A 27,828-nucleotide genomic window follows, 5' to 3' on the forward strand; every position below is an offset into this window, starting at 1 on the left:
ACTTTTATGCTCTATGTCTAGCAAAGGGAGCATATCTGTGGCGTACAACACTTATAAACACTAGAAGTCTTTGGTATACTGGCCGGATCTTGGGCTTTCCTTGGCAGGAGATAGCTTAATGAAGGAATACTGCAACACTGATATGGAAGGACAACATCACAGACTGGAGTGTCACAAGTAGAACATAGGGTCAAAGCAAGAGAAAGTCCTAACACTTCATGAACGACCATAACTGAGCTATTAAACATTCATCCACAATACACCATTACTCATACACTCAAATGAAATAAAAGTAAGCCATTTAACTCTTAAGGAAAGGAAAGGCTTATGAATATCTTCTTTCTGTATGGCAGAGACACTGCAGTTTTCCCTTGCTAACTAGATGATAAACACAAAGCATTTAAGTTGTAAACAAAACAGAGCCAGTATTCTGCAAAACCTCACAGCAAAAAAGAAGGTAGTGAAAGAATTAACCACAGAGACTATCCATGTACAGCGCCAAAAGAGTAAGAGGAAAAACACTCAGATTGTGCTAGACACAGAACACCGCAAGTCTTCAGGATCTCCAGAAGATCAGGTGGTTGTCTGCAGGAAATGCAGTGGAAAAAAAGCAAGGTGGAAAAGGACAGCCTAATACAATTCCTTTAATCTCTACCCACCAGAATATGATAAACCACTCAAATGAGTGCAGTGTCTCAGCTGCTGCTTGCTCTGAAATCAAAGATATCCCTGAATCCCTGATTCTCTCAGAATCCTTACTCTGTCACACTGTATAACTAGTCTATCTTCTCCCTCCCTCAATCAAACCAATTCCTTCTGCTGTCACTTTAGCCTTTGCTATCCCAACCTTAGCCTTCTGTCTCCCTCTCTCACCCTTTATGCTAAATTCTTCTCTGTTCATAATCTTACTTACATATTTACACTTTTCCATTCTTACAGTCACCACAGTAATAAAAAATTATCCACTGTTATCAAATGAGTCAGTGTTATCACATTATTCTATGTAGTTATTCTTTATTTTATGGGCTACTACTGTCTTATATACATTGTATTTATTGTGTAACATTTTATTTGTATGTAATTAAATGTGGAGCTTTTCTCCCCAGTCTTCCACTGAAAATGGGCTCTTCTCAGGCCCAGTGGACTTTCCCGGTAAACAAATGCAATAAATAAATACATTTCATGCATTTTTAGTGTGCAAGGTGCCTACCCATCACTTTCACAATTACCTTCATAATAAAGGACAACCTGGAGATATGGAATTAACTACCTAAAACACAGATCCAAAGCAGAATTCCAGAGGACTGCTGTGATTAATCTCCTTAGGACAATTTGAAAAACATCAGCTGTTAGAAAGGGCTGGATAATTCTTAGGAAAAGGTGTCCTGTGGTATCCAGGAAGACGTGAGAAGCCAAACTGGCTGGCCCAACAACCAGCCCACAGGTGATGGACTGCAAGTTTAAAGCATAAAATGAGCTTCTCAAAGTTACAACAGTAAAACCCGCACTTGGTCTTAGCTAGTAAATCACTATGAAAGGCCACTGCAAGTCAACTTGCTTTCCAGGAGCATCTTCTCTGTAAAGGAGTCCACATTGTGAAAAATCAAGTGGCTAGTTCACAGCCATGAGCAGTAAAAGCCTTTCAAATGACAGTACAGACTGGAATTCACACCCAGAAAAGATGACTAGCTGTTTGACTCCATACAGTAGAGATCTGCTTGGACAGCTACCAAGCCTTCCAATGGGAGACCTCCAACTGATGCCTTTAAAGCATGCATCAACATGGGAAACATGATCTAAGGATGTGGTTGAACGATATTATACATTGCAACAAATACCACAGGGTCACTTTTACTACAGTTCATAAAGTATAGGTTGAGGACAGGAGATAAGACAGAGTTACCAGTATTAAACAAGTTCCTGTACTTAATAAGTTCAACATTAGTCCGGGATAAGGCTGGGAAATTTGAGAATAAACTGAACCAGGTGGTGATCAGAAGAGAAAAAGTTCCATATCCAAACTCAAAGTGACCACATCAAACTGAAACACTTAAGTCAAGCGAGTGGCAATTCTTACAAGCAGCATCAAAGATCAATGGAACAAAGCCAAAGCTTTTCCTTAGTAAGGCAAAATCCTTACCAAAAGCCAATGAATCATCAAAGCACAAGATGATGAAATCATCCAAGATAAGCTAGTTTAGGTGAACCAGCACAGAGCTGATGAGGAATTCTTTGAACTCTTGCAAGAAACTGATCATTAATGGATGGATGGTAAATAAGAAACACACAATTTGCTCCAACTCCCAAGATACACTCTAAAATATTGGTGTTACCAGAAGGAATCTGCACCAGGTTCAGCTCTGAAACAGGAAGCATTCCTCCTCAAATGTATCACATCTAGGATAGTGAATTACTAAGAATGTGGAGGCACAGTAAGGTTGCCAGCTGTCTCAGTAAGGTTGCCAGCTAAGGACTAAAGGTAAATTCAGACCAAGTTCAACTCAGTTCTGAAACAGAAAGCGATCCCCCTCAAATGCGTGACATCTAAGATGGTGAATTACCAACACTAAAGGCATAGCAAGGCTGCCAGCTAAGGAACAAAGTTAAATTCAATCTCAAGTCTTGGTAAGAAATGCAGTGGCACAGAATAAGTCAGCTACAATGTCAGTCTCTTTACAGACCTGGCACTAGAATACAGAGCTCTATATGATGCACTGGACTGCAGAGATCACAATTATTGGCCTACCATGGAATTCATATTCTCTAGGTAACAAACGGAGGCAGAATGTCCAAGCCTCAATGTACAATTTTCTCCTAGGCCAATTCAAGGTAAACAATCAGCAACAAGGCTTGTAATTTTAGGTTTAGGTTAAAACAGGAGAGATTTATCATAGATGCACCCCACAGTATGCACAAAAAACAGGGGTCCACCAATAAAAAAACTGTTAAGCCACCCAACCAGCTAGTAAAACAGCATCATTATAAAATTATCCCCTTTAAAAATCAAACAAGATTACCTTTTCTTTTAAATAGCTGTATAAGTGAAAACAGAAGGCCAGCAGATAAGGGTGGCCTTATTGTTGTTATGGACAGAGCACATCACTTGCAGTCCATGGAAGTATTGCTGTCAATGATGTTCGCAGGATTATTTCATCTGTTCATGATACTCTGCATGATGTATTTGCTGTAAAACTCATCATGGAGGATACATATAATTTTCTTAAGGTAGTTAACCCTTTGATACCCTTAATACAAGGGTTGCCGAAAGTGCATAAACATCCACTTGATCCACCAATGAGACCTATAGTGGCAGGCGGAGGATGGATTACAGAGCCTCTATCGATTTATGTTGAGAAACATCTGAGACCAGTTATTAATTTGAATAAGGTGGTCCTGAGAGACACTAAACAATTTTTAATAGATTTGTATGACTGTGTTAAAGGGATCCATGACCTCGAAAGAGTGATTTTTGCAACATTTGATGTACAATCCCTGTTTACAATGATTCCTAATGAATTGGGAATACAATATGTACATGAGTATCTCTTGGCCAACATTGAATTTACCTTGGTTCAAGTAGATCTCATTTGTTATTTTTTGGAAATAATTTTAGAGAATAATCTTTTTACTTTCAATGGAGAAATGTACATTTAAGGACATGGCGTAGCTATGGGCACCTCGTGTGCCAATAGTTATGCCAATATCTTCCTGGCACATTGGGAAAATACTATACTATTTAATACAGGAATTTCGGACAGATGTTTTGTTTTATCGACGTTTTGTCGATGACTTGTTCCTTTTATGGAAAGGGAGTCAGGAAGAACTATATGAGTTTCATCAGATGATGAATGGTCTCACTAACTGTTTGAAATTTACCATTAGTTGGTCGTATACACGAATAGAGTTCTTGGACCTTTATGTGGAGAAATTGCATAATTGTCTCATTAATACTGGTGTCTTTCGTAAGACATATTACAGGAATGCACTTTTGTCTAGATCTAGTATGCATCCGGGTTATATTTTCCGGAACCTAATAAAAGGTCAAGGTATGAGGGCCTCCAGGTTGAATCCCACATTTGATGGGTTCCAGAATGAGAATAAAAGTTTGGAAAGTAGGTTATTGGAGAGAGGATATGGATATGATGAGATTGCTAAGAACTGGTCAGAGTTGAATAGACTAAGAGAAAGTATTGCAGCTCCATATTTTGGACCAACTTGTGGGATTCCGAGGAGAGTGGACTATGATTCTGTTAGAAACAAGGGATGTCTTAGGATTCCCCTTTTTTATACTAGAGACAATAAAGAATTGCTTGAGGTCTTCACCCAGAATTGGTCTATTTTACAAGTTGATGCAGACATCAGTGAGATCGTAGGTGAGAGACCTAAGTTTCTTTATAAAAATAGAGAAAATCTGAAAAGATTACTTTGTTATGACAGAGGCACTAGCAAGATGACTAGTGATGTGAGAATTACCCTACCATGTGGTGATTGTAATTTCTGTTCCTTGATTAACACCTCTAGTATTTTTCATCATCCTGATCTCTGTAGAGAATTTGTGTTCCATGCTATTGCCAATTGTAGAACATCTAATGTGATCTACCTAGCAGAGTGCGTTACTTGTAACTCATTCTATGTTGGGAAGACCAACAGGGTCCTACGTGACAGGATCAGAGAACATAATATCAGGAAAAGATCGGAACACAACGCACTTTCCAAACACATTATACAAGCTGGTGACACACATTCATTTAATTTTAGGGTCATTGAGACTATTACACCTAGTTTCAGGGAAGGTGATATTAGTAATCACACAGAATACAGGGAAACCAACTGAATAATTATTCTTAGAGCAGACAGGGGGAGTGGGATGAATGACAGGGCATCCATTAAGCTCTTGCTAAAGAAAAGAAGAGTTCAGAAGTGATAGTTTATATTTACATATTTGTTTATTTATTTACTATCCTTCCTGTTAGAATGGGAGAATGTTCACCCCCTTTTTTATGCATTCCTTTTGCATCTCTCTTTTTGCTATATGTTATATTTGGTATACTGTGTTTGTAAGAATTTATTGTCCTTAATTGTTTTAATTGATGTGCTTAACTGATTGGATATTGGATATTTGAAGTTTTATAAATGGAGTGCCTTTTTTGAGTGTAGTAAGGTCTGATGAAGCTTAAAAGTGAAAGCGCTCACAGTTTTATTTGTTTATGCTTTTCATAATAAATATACATTTTTATGTTCAAAGGATTCAAAGACTGAGAATTTGCTTGGTCGCTCCGCTGTGACTATTTGCATTACTTTTATTACCTTTTACCTGTTGTTTGCATCAGAGCATTTATCCTGTGGATTATATTTTATTTCATTATATTAAAGTAAATATAGTGGACAAGTAAAGTCTGAAGTAAACATCTGCAAAAACAGTCCACACAAACCCCAACAAGTCCATGAAGTTTGTATTCTTTGTGCTGAGGCTCGGAATAAAATGTCTGTAGCCTCCACAACATATACGCCTAGTAAATCCAGAGGTAAACTAGTACTATTCAAGTAAATTCATAGCTCCTAGTACTCCACAGGTAAATCCACAGCTTCTGGCTATAGTAACCCTAGAGTCTCCACTCCTGATCTTGCAGGCTTCTCTTCAAGAGATGCAAACCATTCTACTTAGGTTACAGAACTTTCTTTACATTTGACTAGCTGTTACACGCTTTCTTTACCATGGTACCTAGTATATCATAGAATGGCTGAGTATTACATTTTACTACCATACCTTACAGTCAAATAACAATCTTGAACAAGTGAAACAGTCAATATGCCACATGTATATATTCACAAAACTAGAAAACAACAAAAAATGCTGATCCAAAACACATACACACAACACAAGCACACCAAACAAACAGAAATCCACACACATACACCTAAAATCTGATACCTAGCCCTACACTAAACTATGCACACACCATTAACTACCCACTTAACTTAACCCAAACCCTAACCCTAAGGTCCGTCACTATCGCACTCTCACCTCACCCGCTCCCTAACCCTAACTCACTTAAATACGCCCTAACCCTCATGTCCACTCAATTGCCCTAACCCTAACTCACCTAAATCATCCTAACACTCACATCCACACAATCGCACACTTACCTGAATCCGACCGGTAACTTTCCACCATAACACTGAAAATACCGAAGCAACAGAAACTGACAACCAAATTCTTTCCCTAGGAAAAAATGTGAGTTTCTGCTGCTTCAATATTTTGCAGTTTCGCGAAAATAAGTTTGATCAATCAGCGTTCGCTTTTTTAAGCGTTTGAGGATATAATATAGACCCTCCTAAATGGGGTACTTGCTACTATCAATTCAGATATTCCACCTAAATTTTCCTTTTTCTGATGCAAAAGGGGGATATACATTTAATTTTTTAAATGAACTCATCCATAAAATTTGAAATTAAAATTAAAGGGTAGTCCATCTTTTCAAACATATGAGCTAAAATCTGGTATTCTGAAATAAAATCAAGTGTAGATGTCATGCAGGCTGCCCTAACCACCTGTCCTTTAATAACGGCCTAATTTTGATGGAAAGGATAGCAGCTAGTATAATGCAAAAAAGAATTTGAATAGATGGGTTTGCAGTAAATACATGAAATAAATATACCCCTCCTAAAATCTTTCTAAATCTATACATCTAAAAAGTTAAGTTTGGTACAAGTAACTTTATGAGAAAAATATAAAAAAAGTTGTACTACTATTAATATAGACAACAATGAAATCTTTTCAAAATCATCTTTCCAAAAATACAAACATCATCCCAGTATCATGTGTATAAAACCCAAGATGCACAGAAAGGGATATTAAAAATATATTTTGCCTCCCACTCAATAACAATGTTGGCAAATAGGTATCCGCATGCCACACCCATAGCCACATCAGCAGCTTGTTGAAAGTACTGAAACTGAAAATTTAATTGTTCAATAGGACTAATTCCCTAAGTGTAACAAATGTATTACTTTGAGATAAGATCATTTTTATTTTATGAAATTCAGAGAACCATTCCAGACCCACATCATGGGGTATAACCGTATATAATTCTTCACATCAATAGTAATGAAGACTATATTACCACTAAAATCTATAATATTACATTTAGATAAAAAAATCTCAGAAGTCTAAGTATGACCCATGAAAAGTTCTGACTTTAAATTATGATCAATTTAACTATTGGATTAATTTTTGAACTTCCAACAGCAACAAAAGGTCTTAGGGGTGGGTTATTAAGATGCTTATGAATTTTTGATATTCCAAAGATAGTTGGAATTAAAGGATGTTTAATATGTAGACAGTTATATTTGTCCGAGGTTAAGTGTCCCTGCATATCATAAAATATACCAATTTTTTTGGTATAGTATACAGTGGATATAAAAAGTTTACACACCCCTGTTAAAATGTCAGTTTTTTGTGATATAAAAAATTAGACAATAACAAATCATTTCAAAACTTTTCCCACCTTTAATGTGACCTATAACCTGTACAATTCAATTGAAAAACATATCTGTTAGGGGACAAAATATAAAAAAATAAAAAAAAACATACAATATGCTGGTTGTACAAGTGTGCACACCCTTAAACTAATACTTTGTTGAAGCACCTTTTGATTTAATTACAGCATTCAGTCTTCTTGGGTACACACCTGCCATCAATTAAAGAGACTCTGATTAACCCCAAACAAAGTTCAGCTGTCTTTGTAGGATATTCCTGACATTTACTCAGTTGCCTGCTACAGCAAAAACCATGGTTCGCAAAGCATCAAAGGAATCTCATTGTTGTTGAAAGGTATCAGGAGAAGGGTACAAAAAAATTTCCACAGCATTGAATATACCATGGAACACAGTGAAGTCAGTCATCAAAAAGTGGAGAAAATATGGGACAACCAGTGACATTGCAAAGAACTGGATGCCCCTCCAAAACTGATGAAAAGACAAGGCAAAAACTGGTCGGAGAGGCTGCCAAGAGACCTACAGCAACACTGAAGGGAGCTGCAGGAATTTCTGACAAGTAGTGGTTGTATACTACATGCGACAAAAATCTCCTGTATTCTCCATATGTCTGGACTACAGGGTAGGGTTGCAAGAAGGAAGCCTTTTTTTTTTTTTTGTAACACAGAAAAATATCCAGGCCCCGGCTAAAATGTGCAAAACAATACATCAAGTCTCCCAAAAGCATGTGGGAAAATGTGTTATGGTCTGATGAGACCAAGGTTGAACCTTTTGGCCACAATTCCAAAAGGTACATTTTGCGCAAAAACACTTCACATCACCAAAAGAACACCATCCCCATGGTGAAGGATGGTGGTGGCAGTATCATGGTTTGGGATTTCTTTTCTTCAGCTGGAACTGGGGCTTTAGTCGGGTCTGTCAATTAAACGAACGCTTGAAATGTTGAACGACACATGGTAGAGACTATATGATCGACATTTCAAGCGTTGGCAGACTGACTTCAACGGCACCATGTGGTGCAGAATGGGAGAATTTCCCTTTTCTGCACTGAAGTGCGGTCTCGGAGTTGGTATATTTAAGTAGAGGGGTGTGGGGAGTGCAAGGGGGCATGCCCCCCTGCTCGCACAGTTTAGGTATATTTTTCTTTTTCTTTTTTTTTTAATGATATATTCAAACATCCAAATGTCGACCATATGGTCTCGATCATATGGTATTCAACATTTGGAATGTTCAAATAAATAATATAGACCCCTTTAGTCAAGGTGAAGTGAATTATGAACAGTTCCAAATACCAGTCACTTTTGGCCCAAAACCTTCAGGCGTCTGCTAGAAGGCTGAAGATGAAGAGGAATTTCACCTTTCAACACAACAATGACCCCAAGCATACATCAAAATCAACAAAAGAATGGCTTCACCAGAAGAAAATTAAAGTTTTGGAATGGCCCAGCCAGAGTAGAAAATCTGTGGGGTGACCTGAAGAGGGACGTGCACAAGAGATGCCCTCGCAATCTGACAGGTTTGGAGCACTTTTGCAAGGAAGAGTGGGCAAATACTGTCAAGTCAAGATGTGCCATGCTGATAGACTCCTATCCAAGAAGACTGAATGTTGAAATTAAATCAAAAGGTGCTTCAACAAAGTATTAGATTAAGGGTGTGCACACACAAAGTAAGGGTGTGCATACTTACACAATCAGCATATTGCAAGTTTTTTATTTTTTATATTTTTTTCCCCTAACAGGTTTGTTTCTCAATTGAATTGTAAAGGTTATAAGGTCACATTAAAGGTGGGAAAAGATTTGAAATTATTTATTGTGGTCTCATTTTTTTTATATCACAAAAACCTGGCATTTTAACAAGGGTGTGTAAACTTTTTATATCAACTGTACGTTTCTCGTTAAGGGAAACCATCATAATCAACATCATACAACAAATCAGACATCCTTTCAATATAATCTAATTTATTCATAACTACAACCTCAGCCCCCTATCAGGTTTCATATTTCTGATATTACCATTAGAATGAATCTAAGTAAGTTGTTTCTGTTGTGGTGTAATATTATTTAAACAATCTACCAACAAGTAGCTCTCAGCTTTATACCTAAAATCCAATTCACACTCTTGCTCAAAAGTACTTAACAATGGATGCAGTGGTGGATTAAAAATATTAGATGGCTTTAAATAATCTGACCCATCCCCAAAAGCATTCTCGTTAAAAAGCAGTTTTAAATTAAGTTTCTTAAAAAAAGTTAAATTTTACTTAATATACTAGTAACATTAATTCGCTTGGAAGGAACAAATGAAAAGAACTTTACTAAATAGTTCAGCATGTGCTGCAGTGATTTCAAATATCAAAACCACTACAATTATAAATATTCCAGTCCCCTGATCCATTGGGAATGACGTTATAAGAAAGTTCATCCAGAAAAGTAGAAAAATTCCCCACTTTTTTCCTTGTAGTGTTGTTATCTGTTCTTGGGCCTTGGTTGTTCCATTAAGAGTTTGAAACATTCCTCCACAGCTGTTCCACTACCCCCGGGGGACGAAAATTCTCTCTCTCTTGTTTTTCAAATGTTTGGAGTGGCCAAGGGGTGGAACTTCTAAAGGTCTCTTTCTGACTTCAAAAGAGTAATCCTTTGTATAAATATCAACAGCTAATTCACCACAGCCATTGTCATGAACAAAAACATTCAAATACTGTGAATGGTACTCACTAAATAAAAGGTCATTGGCGATGGATTGATCCAAGGTTGAAATATTAGCCATAAGCTGGTCAATAGCTAGCTGATTATGTTTAATTAGCAAATCCATCAATGTACAACCTTGCGTATCAAATAGCTGTAAAAGATCATGATGCAAAGCTGATTGTGGCTTTAAACCAGAAGGAAATTTCCAAGACTGGAGGCCTTTTGGAACATGATTCACTTTAATGGATTCTACAGCACAGGAATTCTCAATATACAACTTCCTAAGTTTAGTAAGTTGTTTTTCAAATTCTATAAGTTTAATAATAGTATTTACAGTTCATCTCTCATTCGAAAACTAATCCAATTTCATTTTAACCCACATACCCAAATGGGAAGGTAAGGGTAAATTAGTAGAACAATCCAAGTTGGAATTAAAATTCTGTTGTAAAAAGGAACACCATCCCCTTGAGGGTCTCCTCATCATGACTGCCCCAGTAGTAGTGAATCTTCATGTTGGTTCACAGGAACTAGAACAATAATGGAATGCATAAATTGTGACAGACCAACTGAAGAAGAAACTGCAGTCATATGTTGAAATAAAGTCAAACTTTGCATAGAATGATTAAATTCACCCAGATGTGCTTGTATAAAAAGTTGCTGTACTCACACAACTGGTAAACAACTAAACTAACTAAAAAAACAGCACAAGGCACAAAAGCAGCAATGTATTTAGCCCTTTTGTAGCAATTTATTGTTGGACTTCATCAGAATACAATGCAAACGTACCAGCAGCTGTAAATACAAAATAATTAACATGTGACAGATTCTAATAAAAGCAATCAATAAAAAATAGATGCAATTTATCTTGAATATTTAAAAGTGATTCTAAACAAACGACCTAACACTTAATTTAGTCTAATAATGTCTAAAAATAATACATCTATTACATGATTTAAATTTAAGTAAATAGGAGAAATAAATTAACTCATTAAACCTAGCAGGCATAGAGGCATTAAGAAACAGTTGCCACCAGAGCTCCCTCTTCTCCAATAAAAGACCCCCAGGGGGCACCCCCTAGGGTAATGAACCACTTGTTCTACTATAAAAAATAAAAATTTGTGCTGAGAATTTATTTCTGTATGTCCAAGCAATGCACTAGAGGTTATTTTGTTGATACTGTATACATGTTCCTTAATTTTCCTCCCAGTTTTATCAATGTAAAAAGCTGGACATTACTGGCAAATTGCAAAATACACAATCCCCCTTGTATTACAGTTAAATTTCCCTGTTGTCTTAATGCAGCTCTGCTGAATATTAACACATTCACCAATATGTACGAACGCAACTTGATTTCTTAGGGGAAAACATACCCAGATCCATCCAGTACATTCTCAAAAAAGGTTCATAACCCCCCCCCCCTTTGTAATTTTATTATTGGTTTTAATCCTACAATAGTTTCTTAATGCCTCTATGCCTCCTGGGTTGAATAAATTAATTTCCATCTCCTGTTTACTTAAACTTAAATCATACAACATATAATGATGGTTATTTATTATTTTTATACAGTATTTAAATAAATTGTTAGATTATCTTAAATTTATAAAAATGATTCTAAACAAATTGTATCTATTTTTTACTGATTGCTTTTATGAGAATCAGACAGCTTAGTTATTTTGTATTTAATGCTGCCGGTATCGCTGCATTGTACTCTGATGAAGTCCCATGATAATTTGGTACGAAAGTGCTAAATAAATTGCTACACAGCGTGGCTGGAGCCTTTCATGTTTTGTGAAATTTTTTCAATATGTACATATTGGGAGCCTGATCAGCCCACCTTGCTGGTTAACTAACAAATAAATATTCATTTGAGACTGTTTTTTGTCTTTCGGCTTTTCCCGGTTAGGCGTCGCCACAGTGGAACTCCGGTCCACTAATGATTGGCAGTTGTTTTTTATGGTGTCGAGTTGCCAGCCCGATGCCCAACCTTCAATGAAGGCACGCCCATTCAACGCATGTCTTTCGAATGTCCACTCGACCGCGGGGAGGACATGCAGACTCCAAACAGAAGGCACTCCCAACCCAAGCCAAGCCGAGAATCGAATGGGAGAACTTCTTGCTGTGAGGCAACAACGCTACCACTGCACCACTGCGGAAGCTGTTTTAAATAAAAGCTATTTAAGGCCCTTAGCACTAAAAGGGGACAGGCTTCTTGCTCTCCAGCTATTACTCTGAGTCAGCATAAGTCTGCTATAAATTCTGATCATTCAATAAGAATGACAGAAGATGTGGATAGAGTGATAAAGCATTATCACCAGCCTGAAAAGGCACCATAATACCTATGAATTTTATTTATTTATTTATTTTATTTTACATTTGTTGACCGGGATTGTCCAACTGGATACATGTCCATTTTCAGTGGAGGTCAATAGTTATAATTACAAGACAAAAACATTGGTGTTGATACACAAGATAATCTACTGGTTACTACATATACAATTATAAACAATAACAAGTGAGTACAATAAATACACTGATGCTTACAGATCTAATCAGAGAAAAACAAGAATTATTAATTGATTTCATGTTTGAACAGCCAGACAAGGAGGGGTAGAATAGAGTAATCTTTGGTTTTTGGATTAGGCAGAGGCTGTAGGAGCCTAGGTGCGGCTGGGACAATGGCGTATTAGTCTGGACTGGAGCAGGGGCATAACCATTTGGATTTGAGGTGTGCTCTAAGGTGTAATTTAAATTGGTGCTGAGATGGCATAAGTCTTAGGTTGTTTGGTAGGGCGTTCCAGGATTTACCAATGGAGTTGGCATACAGTGCATCACCACCGGTATTGTTGGATTTAATGGTCCTTACTTGTAGACTTTTGGAAGACCTGAGGGAGTTGAGGTTGGAGTACGGGGTAAGTATTTTGTACAGTGCGGGAGTTTTACTTGGGTAGTTAATAATTTTAAATTATGAAAGATTCACTTCCATCACCCCACCATATATGGGTACTACAAACTAATATCCACAAGTGCTGGTACTACAGGTGTAAAAGACTCTTATTACAGTGCACTCTCTTACCTGTTATTCAAACTGCCATTTGCTTAACTATCTCAAGCATTAATTTTTAAACTCTACAAAGCTTATCATGTGGACAGATTTTTATCTACCCTGTTGCCTACTGACTGTCAGCTCCCTGCAATCAACTGGTTTATTTGATCTTTACAGGGTAAGAGCTGTTCCCATCTCATTTGTTCCCGGGGAGGCAAGAGCAAATCATGGAGCAGTCATCCTGGCAGCCATCAGATCAGTTTTGCTGTCCTGCTATTCCTACTCTTCTGATTCTGACATCAGCTCAGTGTCGCTGTAGAGAAGCCACCTATACCCTTGATATGAAGGTGTGCCCACTCCTTGACATGCCTCCAAAAAGGATCACATGCTGTCTTGGACTGGCCCACCCATGCCCCCCCCCCCCCGCAAGGCCTGTTCTTGGGAGAGTAGCCTACTCCACTCTCCTGGAGTATTAGGTCACAACAGATGTTGGAGCCTCCATGATACTCTCCATCGAGATCACCAACACAAGTCATGTATCTTTCTCCCATCCCTCCCTGGCTCTGCCAGTTTCCCAAAAAGATAATCTTGGGTTGCCTAGCTCACAGTCAGAGCACTTTATTCCTCTACACCACAGAGCTGGGGCTATAATTGGGCAATTTTTGTAAGACTTAATCCTAGACCTCTATAAAGAGCACTGCAATGCATAAAAACTTATTGCACAATTTCAATCTATACATACCTAAAAGGAGTATTTGCTGGTTCCAGCAGAGCTTTATGCCGAAGGATGTTAGGACCTGAATTCATTGAGTCCTCAGCATTATTTATAGCGATGAAGTCTGATGGAGGACCATCAAAAATTTCAACACGTCTGAGAAGGACTTGCTCCCATCGTTGCAGTGTTTTCAGAATGGAATGGCAAAGTGGAGAACTGACTGGAAGCTCTGTTAATTAGAATTTAAAATTATCATTCAAAAGGCATACTTTACATTTAAACAACTGTGAACTGTTACAGCACCTGTGATAACACTAATTCTACAATGAATGACACTAGTTTAACAGGTAAGCTGCCTTTAAAGATTCTGTACAAAGCTTAATAAAGCAGCACAACGTCCACATTTTCAAACAGAAAAATAAATGACATCACAAATTTAAATTTCAGAAGTACACCTCACCATTTATTTCCAAAGATTCATTTGTATCTAGCATTAAAGCCATGATCCCTTTCCCTCAGTATCAAGCCTATGAGCTGAGATGTGTAGTGACATCATTAGATGTGTAAAACTTTTTTGGGCCTTTTAATGAAGCCAAATGGCAGATCTGCCGCATGCAATTAAATATACCCTGTTCCCTCAATAAGGATAATACTGCATTATGGAAACTTTCATTGCTTCATATTATCGAACAAACTGCTTTTTATGTAAAGGTTATTACTGTAGTACCTTTATATTTCTACTGTACTGCATATCTGACTGACAAGCAAAGTTATAGCCTGTCATCTTATTGGCAGAACAAATAGTGCTCTGGTAAAATGCAGCCTAATGGGTCCCTGCAGCATGGTTATGTTTAAGGCAGTGAGTTGTACAGGACTAATGATGTTCAGATACCAAAGATATACATGACATTCCAACCGGAAAAGTGCCAGAAAAGAAAACTGGTTTTATGTGCTTGAGAAACTTCAAAATAATTTTACATTAAGCAACTGCAATACAGAATCAAAAAGCATCACAGTCTTTTAAAAATGTCTGACAGCATCTGAGTGTAAGATGAACTTTGATATTAAGAGTTTATACTTTACTTTAATGCTTGTTCAGACAAAGCACATATGATTTATTAACAATCACAAACAGCAATTAAATGAATTCCAACATGCACACGCAAGAACAACTTAACACATTTTACTTAAAATACACCAACAAAAAATGCTTTGGTGAATTTACTTGTTTTTCATCAAGTCACTACTGAAATATGTGAATACTACAACAGCATTTCTTTTTGTGGATACTTTGCACACACAAAAAAAATGAGCAGGTAAAAATGGGCATGGAAAAATAATACCAAAAAATGCTGCTTGCCTTGTTCCTTCAGTTATTTCTTTACAAAGAAAAGCTTTCCAGGCTAGCTACTCCACACCTAAATACTTACAAATTCAACAACATACAGAGAAAAAAAGTTCATTAATCTCTAACTTTAGGCTAAGCCTTGTTAAAACTGTTAAAGCCAGTGCCATGTCCAAGATGCAAATGCTAATGATGAACTATCAGCAGACAAATCTGAAAACATTTTCAGGGTTACAGATTCTCTTTAATGTACCCTATTTTAAATGCATTTCCAATTTTTTCTGATCACGGCTGCACAGTAACACGGGGTTTATGATTAAGTCGTTAACGACATGGATGCTGTAATCCAAAATTCAATACAAAATGAAAAAGTAAATACCCTTGTACATTAGGTACCACACTGCTGTTTTTTTTTTTTTTAGTTGCTGCTTTATTAAATAGTGAACAGTACTGTACAGAGACCTTAAATAATAATAAAACTACAGCAGAATCAACCTTTGTACCAAAGTCAGTGTTCCCATGTATACTACACGAAAAAGCAAATCTTACTTGCTGAACATTTTGTTTGCTTGGGCATCCTTAACCCCCCACCCAAATTTGTCCTGATCAACCAGAAATCAGAACCCCTTACTGCTGCCAGGTAATCTGTCTTAGCTATGAGAAGTTCATACAAAACCAAACTTAATCAAACACAACAAAGAGCAGAGGAAGTTAAAACCTAACTATGTCTCAGGTGAGAAAGGGTTAATTTGTGGCTCAAGCATCTCAGATGTGAGCAGGGAATGATGTATATGCCCATTGGGGTGGGGGGTGCACCTCACAGATGATCTCTTGGGGGGGGGGGCGACATCATGTTGGGGGATGGGTACTGTCCTTAAGGGGAATAAGTGGGGGACATTGACTGAATCACTCTAGAGGCAGGACGACATACCAGCACACCCTCATTGCACATCTGCCCTTTGACATCCAACTATTGCACGCTGGGACAGGAAAGTTATGGCATAAAAAGAAAAGGATTCCTTAGCAATATGAAGCTATACCAGGTCTATATCATAACATCGAAGTTCTCTAACATCGAATGTTATTATATCGAACCCTAAACACCGAAGTGTAAAAACATCGAACAGTCAGAATAGCAATTTTTTTCCCAGGGAAAAAATTTGCTGTTCTGAGAAACATACACATTGCACACACACACACACACACACACACACACACACACACACACAAAAAACAGCCATCCACACACATACACTTAAAATCCTACACCTAAACTAAACTTCACATACAGTACTAGCTATCCACTTACCTTAACCCAACCCTAAGGTCCGTCACTATCGCACACTCATCTCACCCGTGCCCTATCCCTAACTCACCTAACCCACCCCCAACCCTAACCTACACACAATCGCACACTTACCTGAACCCGCGCCCAAACACTAACGTCCATACAACCGCACACTTACCTGACCCGCTCCCTAACCCTAACTCACCTAACCTGCCCCCTAACCTACACACAATCACACACTTACCTGAACCCGACCCGTAATGCTCCAACATATCGAATGCTGAAAACAGCAAAGTCACAGCAACGGCCCACCGAATTCTTTCCCTGCCAAAGAATTTGATGTCCTGCACCTTCGCTGTTTTCAGCGTTCGACATTACGGGTTCAATATTATAACATTCGATATTGAAGAACTTCGACGTTATAATATAGACCCGCTATACCACAAGTCTTAATCTCCTTACTGTCCCCAAGCACATGAGAGAGCAAATGCAAGTGAGGAAAACAAGAGCCTTGTGAATCCAGGGAAAGAGGAAGGGTCATGGGGGCAGTGGAAAGTCAGCTGCAGGAAGGCAGAAAATGAAAACAAAAATAAATCCAATTATCTATCAACAATAAAGACACAGCCAAGATCACCAATCTGATCTCCTAACCTGATAAGAACTGCACTTGTTTTTTGTGTTTTGATTACCAGGAAGTCCACATGGGCTGAAACACACTTTCTTTAGTGCTGGAATTCTGGAACAGAGAGAAAATGGCCTTCACAAGGTAGTATTTGGGTAAAACAGGACTTAACATAGTAGCTCCTGAGAAAGATTAGTTGTGTAAGAACTTACCATAACAATAGATGCCCACTTCTCTGTTGCAGTATTCTTGACATAAGTGAGATGCCTGCCAAGGTGGTGACCTGACATTGGCCAGTATACTGAAGCCTTTTACTACCCTGGGTGTGTGGTATGTCTGACATAGGCCACCAACAGACGTTGGCCATAAGAGACATACATGCGCACCACTCTCAGAACTGAAGCCTCAGGCAGAGAGAGTGTCTAAGGGAATGAGGATCAATGTATCCAAGAAAGCCAAGAAGCAGGGGGACAGAGGGAGGGTTGGAATACTGCAACAGAAAAGAGAAGGACAGCTATCATTATGGTTAATTTCTTATACAACTATCTCTGTCCTTCTATTCATCTGTTGCAGTATTCTTGACATAAGGGAGAGGGGAATGGCAGAGGAATTTTCTATGAAAACATGCAGAATGGCCCTGGCAAACCCCCACCCTGGACCTGGAGAAGGAATCCAGCTTACAGTGTTAATTGAAGGTGTGGAGAGAAGTCCAAGTAGCAGTTTCTAAGATGGAGCTCATGTATAAACCCTTGTGGAAGGCCCCCGAGGAAGACACTGCCCTAGTAGAATGAGCTCTGATTGAGATCGGAAAGACTCTACCATGGTGTGCTTTACAAAAGGCAACTGATCTGGATATCCAATTGGAGATGGGCTGTTTAGACACAGGCAATCCCAGAACCCGGGGTGAAAGGAGACAAACAATTGGTCTGAGTTCCTAAAGGGTTTAGTCTTGTGTAGGTAGAACCTGAGCTGTCTGTGTACATCAAGGGTGAGGAGGTGAACTGCCTTGTTAAAGGACAATTCATTGACAACTTTGGGCATGAAGGAGGAGTTGTTCCTGAGGGAAACTCTGTCCTTGTGGAAAGACAGGAAAGGAAGAGATGTCATAAGGTCTTTCAACTCTGATACCCACCTGGTGGAGGTAATGGCCACCAGAACAGTTTTCCAAGTACAGTATTTAATCGAGCTAGTAGAAGCTGACTCAAATGGTGCCTGACTCAGTTTCTCCAGTACAAAGTTCAGGTCCCAAGGTGCAGCTACAGGTACTTGGGGGGTCTGATATGGAGGATGCCTTTGAGGAATTGTTTAGCTTCAAATCTAGAAGCTAAGGGTGACGAAAGTGGCAGACAGGCAGAGATAGCTGACAAATGGGCTTTGATGGAGGAGTAAGCTAATCCTGCATTACGCAATGCACACAGATAGGAAAAAAACATAGGTGGGTCCACTGCCATTGGGTCATGCTTTCTGTTAAGACACTAGATCATACCTCTCAACCATACAGAATTCCTCAGTATTTATTGGTTTTGAGGGCAAAATAATGGTGTGTCACAAACTTACGAGTGGCTCCTTTAGTTCCCTATTTTTATTTTTTGTTGTTGTTGTTTTGCAACTTTAAATTTGTAGCTGACGTGACCACTCATCTCCAGCCTACAGGGGCATGCATGATGACTGCCTGCTGGACTCCGTGTCTGTGAATATTTACTTTACACTGTCAGGAGTGGCCTTAGGTCAACTGGTGCCCTAGGCAGGGGGCACAATGGCACCCCCCACCACACCACCCAGTGCCCCCATCCTGGTCTACCTACACCAAATAAATACTGGTAAAGTGCACCCACTAAAGCGGTGCTCTAGGCGGCCGCTTAGTTGGCCTATGCCTAAGGCTGGCTATGTACACTGTTTTGGAGGGAGGGATTGGGAAATACAGAATGGTAGCTCACTATCTACAAGTTTTGCAGAGCACCTAACCACCCAAACGTCTGCCTCAGCCACCAGGTAATAAACAAGAACTGTATTTTTAATTTTATCAGATACAGGTGCAGTTTTGTTAATGTAAGTGCACTCAGATACTGTCACCATTTTATTATTTTAAGTGCATTCTGTTGCTTACTCTATCAGATATGCTGCCGGCCCATGTTGTTAACGGTTATTGTAAGTACTATCTGCATTCACTTTCACTCCTGTAATGTTTAAGAGATATGCTGCCGGCCCATTTTAAGTGCATTACTTACTGCTTGTATTTTAAGGTGTTACTGCTTACTCTTATCAGATATGCTAACACTCGGCCAGGCAAGCCTGTTCTGTTAACGGTTATTGTTAAGTGTATTCATTGCACTCCTGCTTATTAAGAGATATGCTGCTATCATAAGTGCATTCAATTTCACTAAGTGAGCGAGTCCTGATTATTAAGAGATACACTGCCAGCCCATTTGGTTAAGCATTACTTACTAGTTGTATTTTAAGGTGATACACTGCCAGCCCGTTGTCTTATCAGCATTCCTTACTTTTGCAGACATCCGTGGACTTTTTTAGCAGTAATAGCTGTATTTTAAGACAACGAGCTGTCAGCATATCACCTTATCAGCATTATGTACTTTTGCAGACATCTGTGGACTTCTTTAGCAGTTGTAATTTATCTGCGGTGGTGCAGCGGTAGCATTGTTGCCTCACAGCAAGAGGTTCTCCGGTTTGATTCTCGGCTGGAGTGGTGGGAGTGCATTCTGTGTGGAGTCTGCATGCCCTCCCCGCGGTTGGGTGGGCGTTCGAAAGACATGTGTAAATGGGAGTGCCTTGTTGAAGGTTGAACGTCGAGCTGGCACCTCAGCGTTCATCAAAAGCTACTGCCAATCATTAGCGGACCGGAGTTCCGTTGTGGCGACCCCTAACCAGGAAAAGCCGAAAGAAGACTAGCTGTAATTTAAGGTGATATGCTGCCAGCCCATTGTCTTATTACCATTGCTTAGTTTTGCAGACATCTGTGTACTTTTTTAGCAGTACTAGCTGTAGTTTAAGTTGATATGCTGCCAGCCCGTTGTCTTATCGGCATTGCTTACTTTTGGAGACATCTTTTCGGCCAGCCCATTGTCTTATCAGCAGTGTGCGTGTGTTGGGTACAGGTAGCAAGGGCCTGAACTCCCTACCCACCATCACTTGTGAAAGCTGTGCAGATTTTTGCCTCATTTTTTTTCTGTTCCTCATAAAATCTGTGGTTTTCTGGATTTTTGTGGCAAATCAGGGAGGATTGAATTCACTAAATAATGACAGGCATTTGAATTTCAGACTTCATATTCTTCAGAAAATACATGGTAACACAAAACCTTTTATTCTAGCAATTTTCTAAGTTTATAAGATCAAAATTGAAATTTATCCCTACTTTTAGGGTTGTATTCCCCCCATTTATTGGCTTTGTCTAGTTTTTTTGTGCTAACATGTCGACAGCTATGGTGAGAACTGAATTCACTAAATGATAGCCATTTAAGTTTCAGTCTTCCTATCTTCCAGGAAACGCATGGTGGTAACACTATTTTATTCTAGCAACTTTCATAGATTATACAAGCTATATTTAAAATGTGTCCCTGTTTTTTGGGGCTTTTGTTCACCAGATAAATTTTGGCTTTTTCCAGATTTCTTGTGTTGCAAAGTTGAGAGACACAGTTGAGTGTAGAGTGGATTTTACAAGAAGGGGAGAGCTTCAGGGGAAGAGAAGTTTAGTGCTGCTTATGCCAAGTCTGCTTGCATTGTCAGTAGCACAATAGGTAGTGTGCCTGCTTTTGATGCAGAAGGCTGTGGGTTCTAATCCCATAGTATGTAGATGCATTGCTTATACTGTAGTGTGTTGTAATTGTAAAGGGGGTGGATGCTGCAGTCCTGAGTGTGTCCTCTTTGGTGACGATAACTAGTATCTGTGAACCTGTTATCAGTTTGTCATCCATCCCCTATTGCAATATTACTAGCTTATCATTTTTTTTTTTTTTTATGTAACCTAGGCAATTTATTCCTCAAGGGCAACAGGCACTTCATTTGTAGATTAAACAATGAAATATAAAGTTTTTTGCAAGCTGCAACCTCTTCATTAGTTACAAATCTCTTTAATGTGGAATTATTTAGATGGCTTTTACTTCTGCAGAGATTGTGCATATTTACCGATACTGGTGGACTGTAGAGGTCTGAGTAGACTTATGATGGAAATGTTCTGAATTGGGCAGTTTTGTCATTACTGGTTCATGCATTTTGTTTCACTGCTTACTGGAAAAATGTTCAAAACAATAAATTTAAAATGTGCTCTAACAACTGTACTGTATTACACTAGGAATATAATTTAATACAATCAGGAAGGTGTATTTGGGGCATATTTTGGCTGTCTATTCTTCATTTGCATTTGAAAGTTGATATCCCATAATTCCATTGGAGTGAGCGTGGTCACATAATGATGTATGCAAATTTTATGTTAATCAACATACAGATTTGTACCTATTTTTCATGAACATCTGTCCTGATTTTTGATGTTTCCAGGTTGAGAGGTATGCACTAGATGAAGAACCTCTTCCATTTGGAGAGGTAAGATTTTCTAGTAGTAGGTTTCCCGGCCTCCTGCAGGACCTGAAGCATGTTCTCAGAGTAAAGGCATCTAAACGGAATCAGGGCTCCATCATCCACATGGTCAATTGGAGGGTTTCCAAGTATGGTTGGAGGAATGAGCCCTTATTCTGTGTTAGTAGGTACACTCTGTGGGGCAACTTGTGGTGATTGGCCTTGGCAAGGAGAAAAAGAAGGGGAACCAATGCTGTCTTGGCCAACAGGGAGCACTAGCAAGATTTTTGTTTTTTCCTGTTGAATTTTCAAACATGACTTTTGGAATTAGTGGAAGGGGCAGGAATACATATAGAAATTTCCCTTCCACGAAACTGATAGTGTGTACACTCTCCATGCCTGAAGATGGGGTTCTCTGGCACAAAAAGTACAGTTGTGTACATTTACCATAAATGTAGATGTTTGAGTGTATTCACTGTGGCAGTCATCACATTTGGGTTATCTGCCTGCAGGTAGCCCTCAGTCGGCTTGAATACCAGAGTCTTGGGATTTCTGCATTGGATGCTGTTGCTTCTTCCATGATGTCAGGTCGTCAGAGTTATTAAACAAGCAGCCGACGCCATTACATCAGTTTTTCTTGCCCCAGGTGTCAGAAACCCCCAAAATAGGAAGCAATTACATGATATGGAACACCCCCAGCAAAAAGCAAATACCAATGATATAAGACATGCCAAACAAAAAAGATAGATAGAAGTAAAGAGAAATCAGGGGGCTGGAGGAAGGGTAACCAGGACTGCAACAATGAATACACTCGAACATCTACATTTATGGTAAGTGTACACAACTGTACTATGTTCTTCGTGTTTCACTGTTGCAGTCATCGCATTTGGGTTGATTGACAAAGCTGAGGATGGGTGGAGGTAATTAAGAAGCATTAGGGCTGGCAATCAGGCCCTGTAAGACTGCTGTGGCAAATCCAGCTCTGGATTTAGATAAGATAGGCAAGTGCTAATGCTTGGTGAAAGTGTGTACAGAGCTCCAGGTTGCAGCTTCCAGGATGTCCCTGGTAGGGGCTCCCCTGAGAAATACTGTAGAGGATGATGTAGCCCTAGTGGAATGTGTTCTGACCCCCTGTGGGGTAGGTTTCCCATGGTGTTTGTAGCAGAAATGTATGCAGTGTGCTATCCATTTAGAAATGGTTTGCTTTGAAATGGCCTTGCCCTCTGCCCCGGCAGCAAAGCTGACTAGTAGCTGGTCAGAGTTTCTGAAAGCCTTGGTGCTGTCCAGATAGAACCTAAGCTGCCTGTGCACTTCCAGGGAGTGCAGGATAATTTCCCCTATTAGGGAAAAAGGTTGGCAAATGAATGGATTGGTTTAAAGCCACACTAGATACCACCTTGGGCATAAATGATGGGTTAGTCCTGAGGGAAACCCTGTCCGCATAGAAGATAATGAAGGGTTCCACGGCCATAAGGGCCTGCAATTCAGACGCTCTTCTTGCTGAAGTAAAGGCTAGAAGTAAAGCTGTTTTCCATGAGAGGAATTTTAACTCAGCTGTAGCAGCAGGTTCAAAGGGCAGATGCAAGAGCTTTTCCAATACAAAGTTAAGGTCCGAGGCTGGAGTGGGAGCTCTCCTGGGGGGGGGGGGTTAAATTTTTGGCTCCTCTCAGGAACTGTTTGACCAGAGGATGAGACAAGAGCGATGGCTCAGTATTATAATAAGCTGAGATGGCAAAGGCATGAATCTTAATTGAAGAGAAGGAAAGGCCTTTGTGGGGCATTTTTGTTAAGTAATCTAGTATATGAGGTAAGCTGGGCACAGTCGTGGCCATTCCCTGAGACTGGCTCCAGGAACATATCTTTTCCACTTTTCCGAATAGGATTTTCTAGTACTATGCCTCCTTGCCTTAAGAATGACATCCAACACTTGTTGATTGAGGGTTGCTGGGGATGAGCCAGGCTGCTAGGTTCAGGGTCTGTAGCTGAGGGTGCAAAATCTGGCCCTCCTGCTGGGACAGCAGGGAAGGGTTCTGAGGCAGGTGCCATGGTGGCACTACTGTCAGACGGCACAAGAGGGTACTAGTGCTGACGTGGCCAGTCTGGTGCAATCAGGATTGTCCTTGGCTTGTCCTGTTTGATCTTTAGTAGAACCTTCGAGAGGAGAGGCAGAAAGGGGAAAGGCATAGATTGAGAGACTTTCCCAGGTAAAGGACAGGGCATCCACTTTCCAAGCTTGGCTGTGGGGAGTTCTGGTGCAATATTTGCTCAACTGATAATTTTGAGGTGAAGCAAATAGGTCCACCTTTGGTGCCCCCACCTGTTCCTCAAAAGCTTGAATATTTTGGGTTCTAGTTTCCACTCGTTTGGGTCCATGAGATTTCTTCTTAAGTGGTCTGCCAGTAAATATAGTTTGCCTGACAGGAACTGAGCTTGCAGGTGCAGTTGGTTGCTCAAGGCTGTGTTCCACAGAGCCATGGATAATCTGCAGAGTGGGTAGGAATGGGTTCCCCCCTGCTTGTTTATGTACGACATAACTGTGGTGTTGTCTGTCTTTACCAATAGTTGTCCTGGAAGAATAAGGCCTTTGAAGGCTGTCAGAGCATTCTGTACAGCTAACATTTCTTTGTGATTGAGATACAGGTGCATTTGCTTTAGGCTCCATTTGGCTTGACTGCATTGTCCTGCCATGTGAGCCCCCCATGCATAGTCTGATGTGTCTGTTAGGGTTTGAGCAGCAGGGGGGTGAGTGAAAGGGAGTCCCTTGTTGTGATAGCAGGCCTCTGCCCACCAAAGGAACTGTCCTTAGACAAGGAATGATAGGAATCATTGTTTCCAGATCCTGAGAATGTTGACACCAGAGATTTTTAAGTACCAATGAAGTTTCCTCATATGCAGTCTTGCATATGGAATTAGTAGAATGCAAGAGGCCATGAACCCTAGGGCTTGAAGTATTTTTCTTGCAGAGAGCTGGGTTTTGGTGGCCAGTTGATTGAAGTAGTTAATGCCATCTGGGAAGTTGTGTTCAAGCTTGCTCCCAGGAATACAATCTGTTGGCTGGGTACCAGATCTGATTTCTTTTCGTTGAAGGTGTACACCAGTGAAGTTAGAAGTCTCTTTACAAAAGTCAGGTGCTGTAGTAGCAATTCCTGACTGTCTTCCTGAATCAAGCAATCGTACAAGTATAGGTAAATTTGAATTCTTCTCTGCCTACAATATGCAATGGCTGGAGCTAGGAATTTTGTGAATACCCTGGGCGCAGCAGATAAGCCAAAGGCAAGTGCAGAGAACTGATGGAGCATACAGCCTGCTCTGAAATGTAGGTATTTCCTGCAGGACTCCTTTATGGGGATGTGCAGATAAGCTTCTTTTAAGTCTAGGGTTGCTAGGTTGGAGTCCTTAGCTAGCATAGGAGGCAGCTGTTGGAGAGTAAGCATTTTGAATTTTGGAACCACCAGAAAGGTGTTGAGAATAGACAGATCCAGGATAGGACGCCAAAAGTTTTCTTTTCTGGGTACTAGAACAGTCTGGAATAAAAGCCTTGTCCCCTTTGTTCTGCTGGGACAGGTTGAATAGCCTTGATATTGAGAAGAGAAAGTACTTGCTTTTGGGCATCTGCCCACTGGTTTGGGGGAGGTCTGGCCATCCGCTTGGGGTTGGGAGTGAGTGGAAATGGAATCTGTATCGCTGGTGAACAATTTTTAAGACCCACCTGTCCTGGGTAATATACTCCCAGTTTTTGGCATGCATGGCAAGTTTCCCTCCTAAAGGTGCAAGTACTTGGGCAAGGCTTGGAAGAGTTAAAGATAAGTCATTGTGAGATTTTACCACAGTATGCAGCTTACTACTCCCTGTTTTGGACGTGGGAGCACTCCATTGTTTAGATCTGTGCATACCCTGAGACTGTAGTCTTGGTGGTCTGCTGCCCCTGGGTTTGGACTGAGAAGGTCTGGCAGGGACTGGAAAAGACCGGTTTTAAGAAGGCCAATGCCTACTGAATCTAGGTGGCTGCACTTGTAAGAAATCTTTAACAGTTTTCATAGATTTAGCTTTTTCCTCCATCCTTTTGAAGACAACTTCTGCTTTATTGCCAAATAGATGCTCTTGGTTTAATGGTGCATCTAGTAATTTTGCTTTGACATGGTCTGGCAAGGTTTGTTCCTTAAGCCAAGCATGCCTTCTAAGAACAGACCCAGTGACAGCAGCCCTGCAAGATGCTTCTAAGTCATCAAAACCACACTGCAAAGTATGTTTACCAACTTGGTTAGCAGAATCCATCAACTCTTGTAAATCTTTGTTATACATAATCAGGAATCAACATCATTTTCTGTTTAATGAGTTCCATAATATGTTGCTGATACTTTAACATATGAAACTGGCAATTTAAAGCCCTGATGGCAAGAGTAGCAGAGGTGTACAACTTCTTACCCCATCTGTCTAAAGCCCTAGAATCCCTGTCCGAAGGGGTAGGATTTTTGTCCGTTGTAGCCTTAATGCCTTTAGGTCCCTAGGAAATGGTCTCTGGATCGCATTTATATCACGTTATTGAAAGATAAAAATAGTGAAGGCTATTTCATCGGCCCCAAAACATCTAAACATGAAAATATTGAACATTCAGAACAGCAAATTTTCCCATGGAAAAAATTTGCTGCTCCGAAACACATACACACAACACAAGCAGATCAGACAAACAGCAACCACACACATACACTTAAACTCCTACATCTAATGCTACACTAAACTAAACGTACACTACTATCTACCCACTTACCTTAACCCAAACCCTAACCCTAAGGTCCATCACTTTCGCTCACTCACCTAACCTGCTCCCTAACCCTAACTCACTTAAACTGCTCCTAACCCTAAGGTCTGTCACTATCGCACACATGCCTAACCCATGCCCTAACCATAACTCACTTAACCCATCCCTAACCCTAACGTACAAACAATCGCACACTTACCTGAAGCCAACCTGTAACTTTCCACCACAGCGCTAAGAATAGCGAAGCCACAGAAACGGCCAACCGAATTCTTTCCCGAGGAAAGAATTCGCTGTTCTGCAGCTTCGCTATTCTTAGTATTCACTGAATAGTGTTCGATATCAGAACATTCGAAGTTTTAATACCTCGATGTTCTGATATAGACCCTATGCATCCGCAGCAGGATTCTTAAAGAGGAATTTGTGGGAGTCAGGTTTCCTGGGAGCTGGAGGCAAAGTATCAGGGGTAAGGCTAGATTCCAAGAAGACATCATCTACAATTTCCAGAACAGAAGGGATAGCTAGAGGCCTATGCTGAGGCAAGTTTAAAAATTCCCGGAGTCTCTTTTTGGACAGAGTAGTCCTGGCTCTCCCAGCAGAAATGCTCTCTAAGGGTATTCTGGGTTTCACCAAAAGAAAAATCTTCTGGTGGGGAAGCAGAGGGAATGGAATCCTCTGCATCAGAATCCTCATAAGTAGATAAGAGTATGTCCTGGTAATCAGAAGGATAAGAGTTATCAGACTCCTGATCTGAAGAATCAGAAGGAAAATCAGTTCTTGGTCTTTTTGAAGGGGAAGGCTGACATCCCCTAATTAAAAGTAATAAGTTCTTCAGCCATTCTAAGCATTTGTTTTTGTGGCATGTGGGCCTGAGAATGCACTTTGGTCATTGGTTTCCTAGACGTAGTGCGAACTCTAGGTCTAAGAAATTTGGTATTTTTGGATTGAAACAAAGTCGTCGGTTTAATATGAAAATCAGAAGGCCAGAATAGACCCTCAGAAGCCGATGCCTGCACAGCGGCTCCGGACCCATCCAAGGCAGACACAATAAAGTAAGGATCCAGGCCACCAGTGGAGACAAATCTTTTATAACACAACACAGATCAGCGCTTTCGTCTTGGAGCAAGACTTCTTCACACAATACAAATGTGCTACACATTACTTATAAAGCCCTTTCAATCAAACATAATTAAAATTTAAAGACACATGGGTCGAATGCAAAAATTTAAAACATGACATAAGTGCATATATAATTCTGACATATAACCAGGCAGGTAACAATCATACAAAAAATGCCCAAACTTGGCAACGTGATAGATGTAAAATAATCAAATTCTAACTGCCTTAGCTG

The 27,828-nt window shown here is 39.9% G+C and overlaps 1 protein-coding gene across 1 annotated transcript in view; it reads right to left on the minus strand.

Annotated features, from left to right (window-relative positions):
• The window catches only part of DMXL1 (Dmx like 1), a 2,737,735-nt gene that overhangs the window by 734,370 nt on the left and 1,975,537 nt on the right, over positions 1–27,828 (minus strand). Inside the window, exon 34 of the mRNA XM_044059165.1 lies at positions 13,967–14,168. Within this exon, the coding sequence (XP_043915100.1) occupies positions 13,967–14,168 (202 nt within the window). The remainder of the gene's footprint in view (positions 1–13,966; positions 14,169–27,828) is intronic.

This window comes from Protopterus annectens, chromosome 17.part0, assembly GCF_019279795.1.
Source record: "Protopterus annectens isolate FY-2018-M chromosome 17.part0, PAN1.0, whole genome shotgun sequence".
In the NCBI taxonomy this organism is placed as follows: Eukaryota; Metazoa; Chordata; order Ceratodontiformes; family Protopteridae; genus Protopterus; species Protopterus annectens.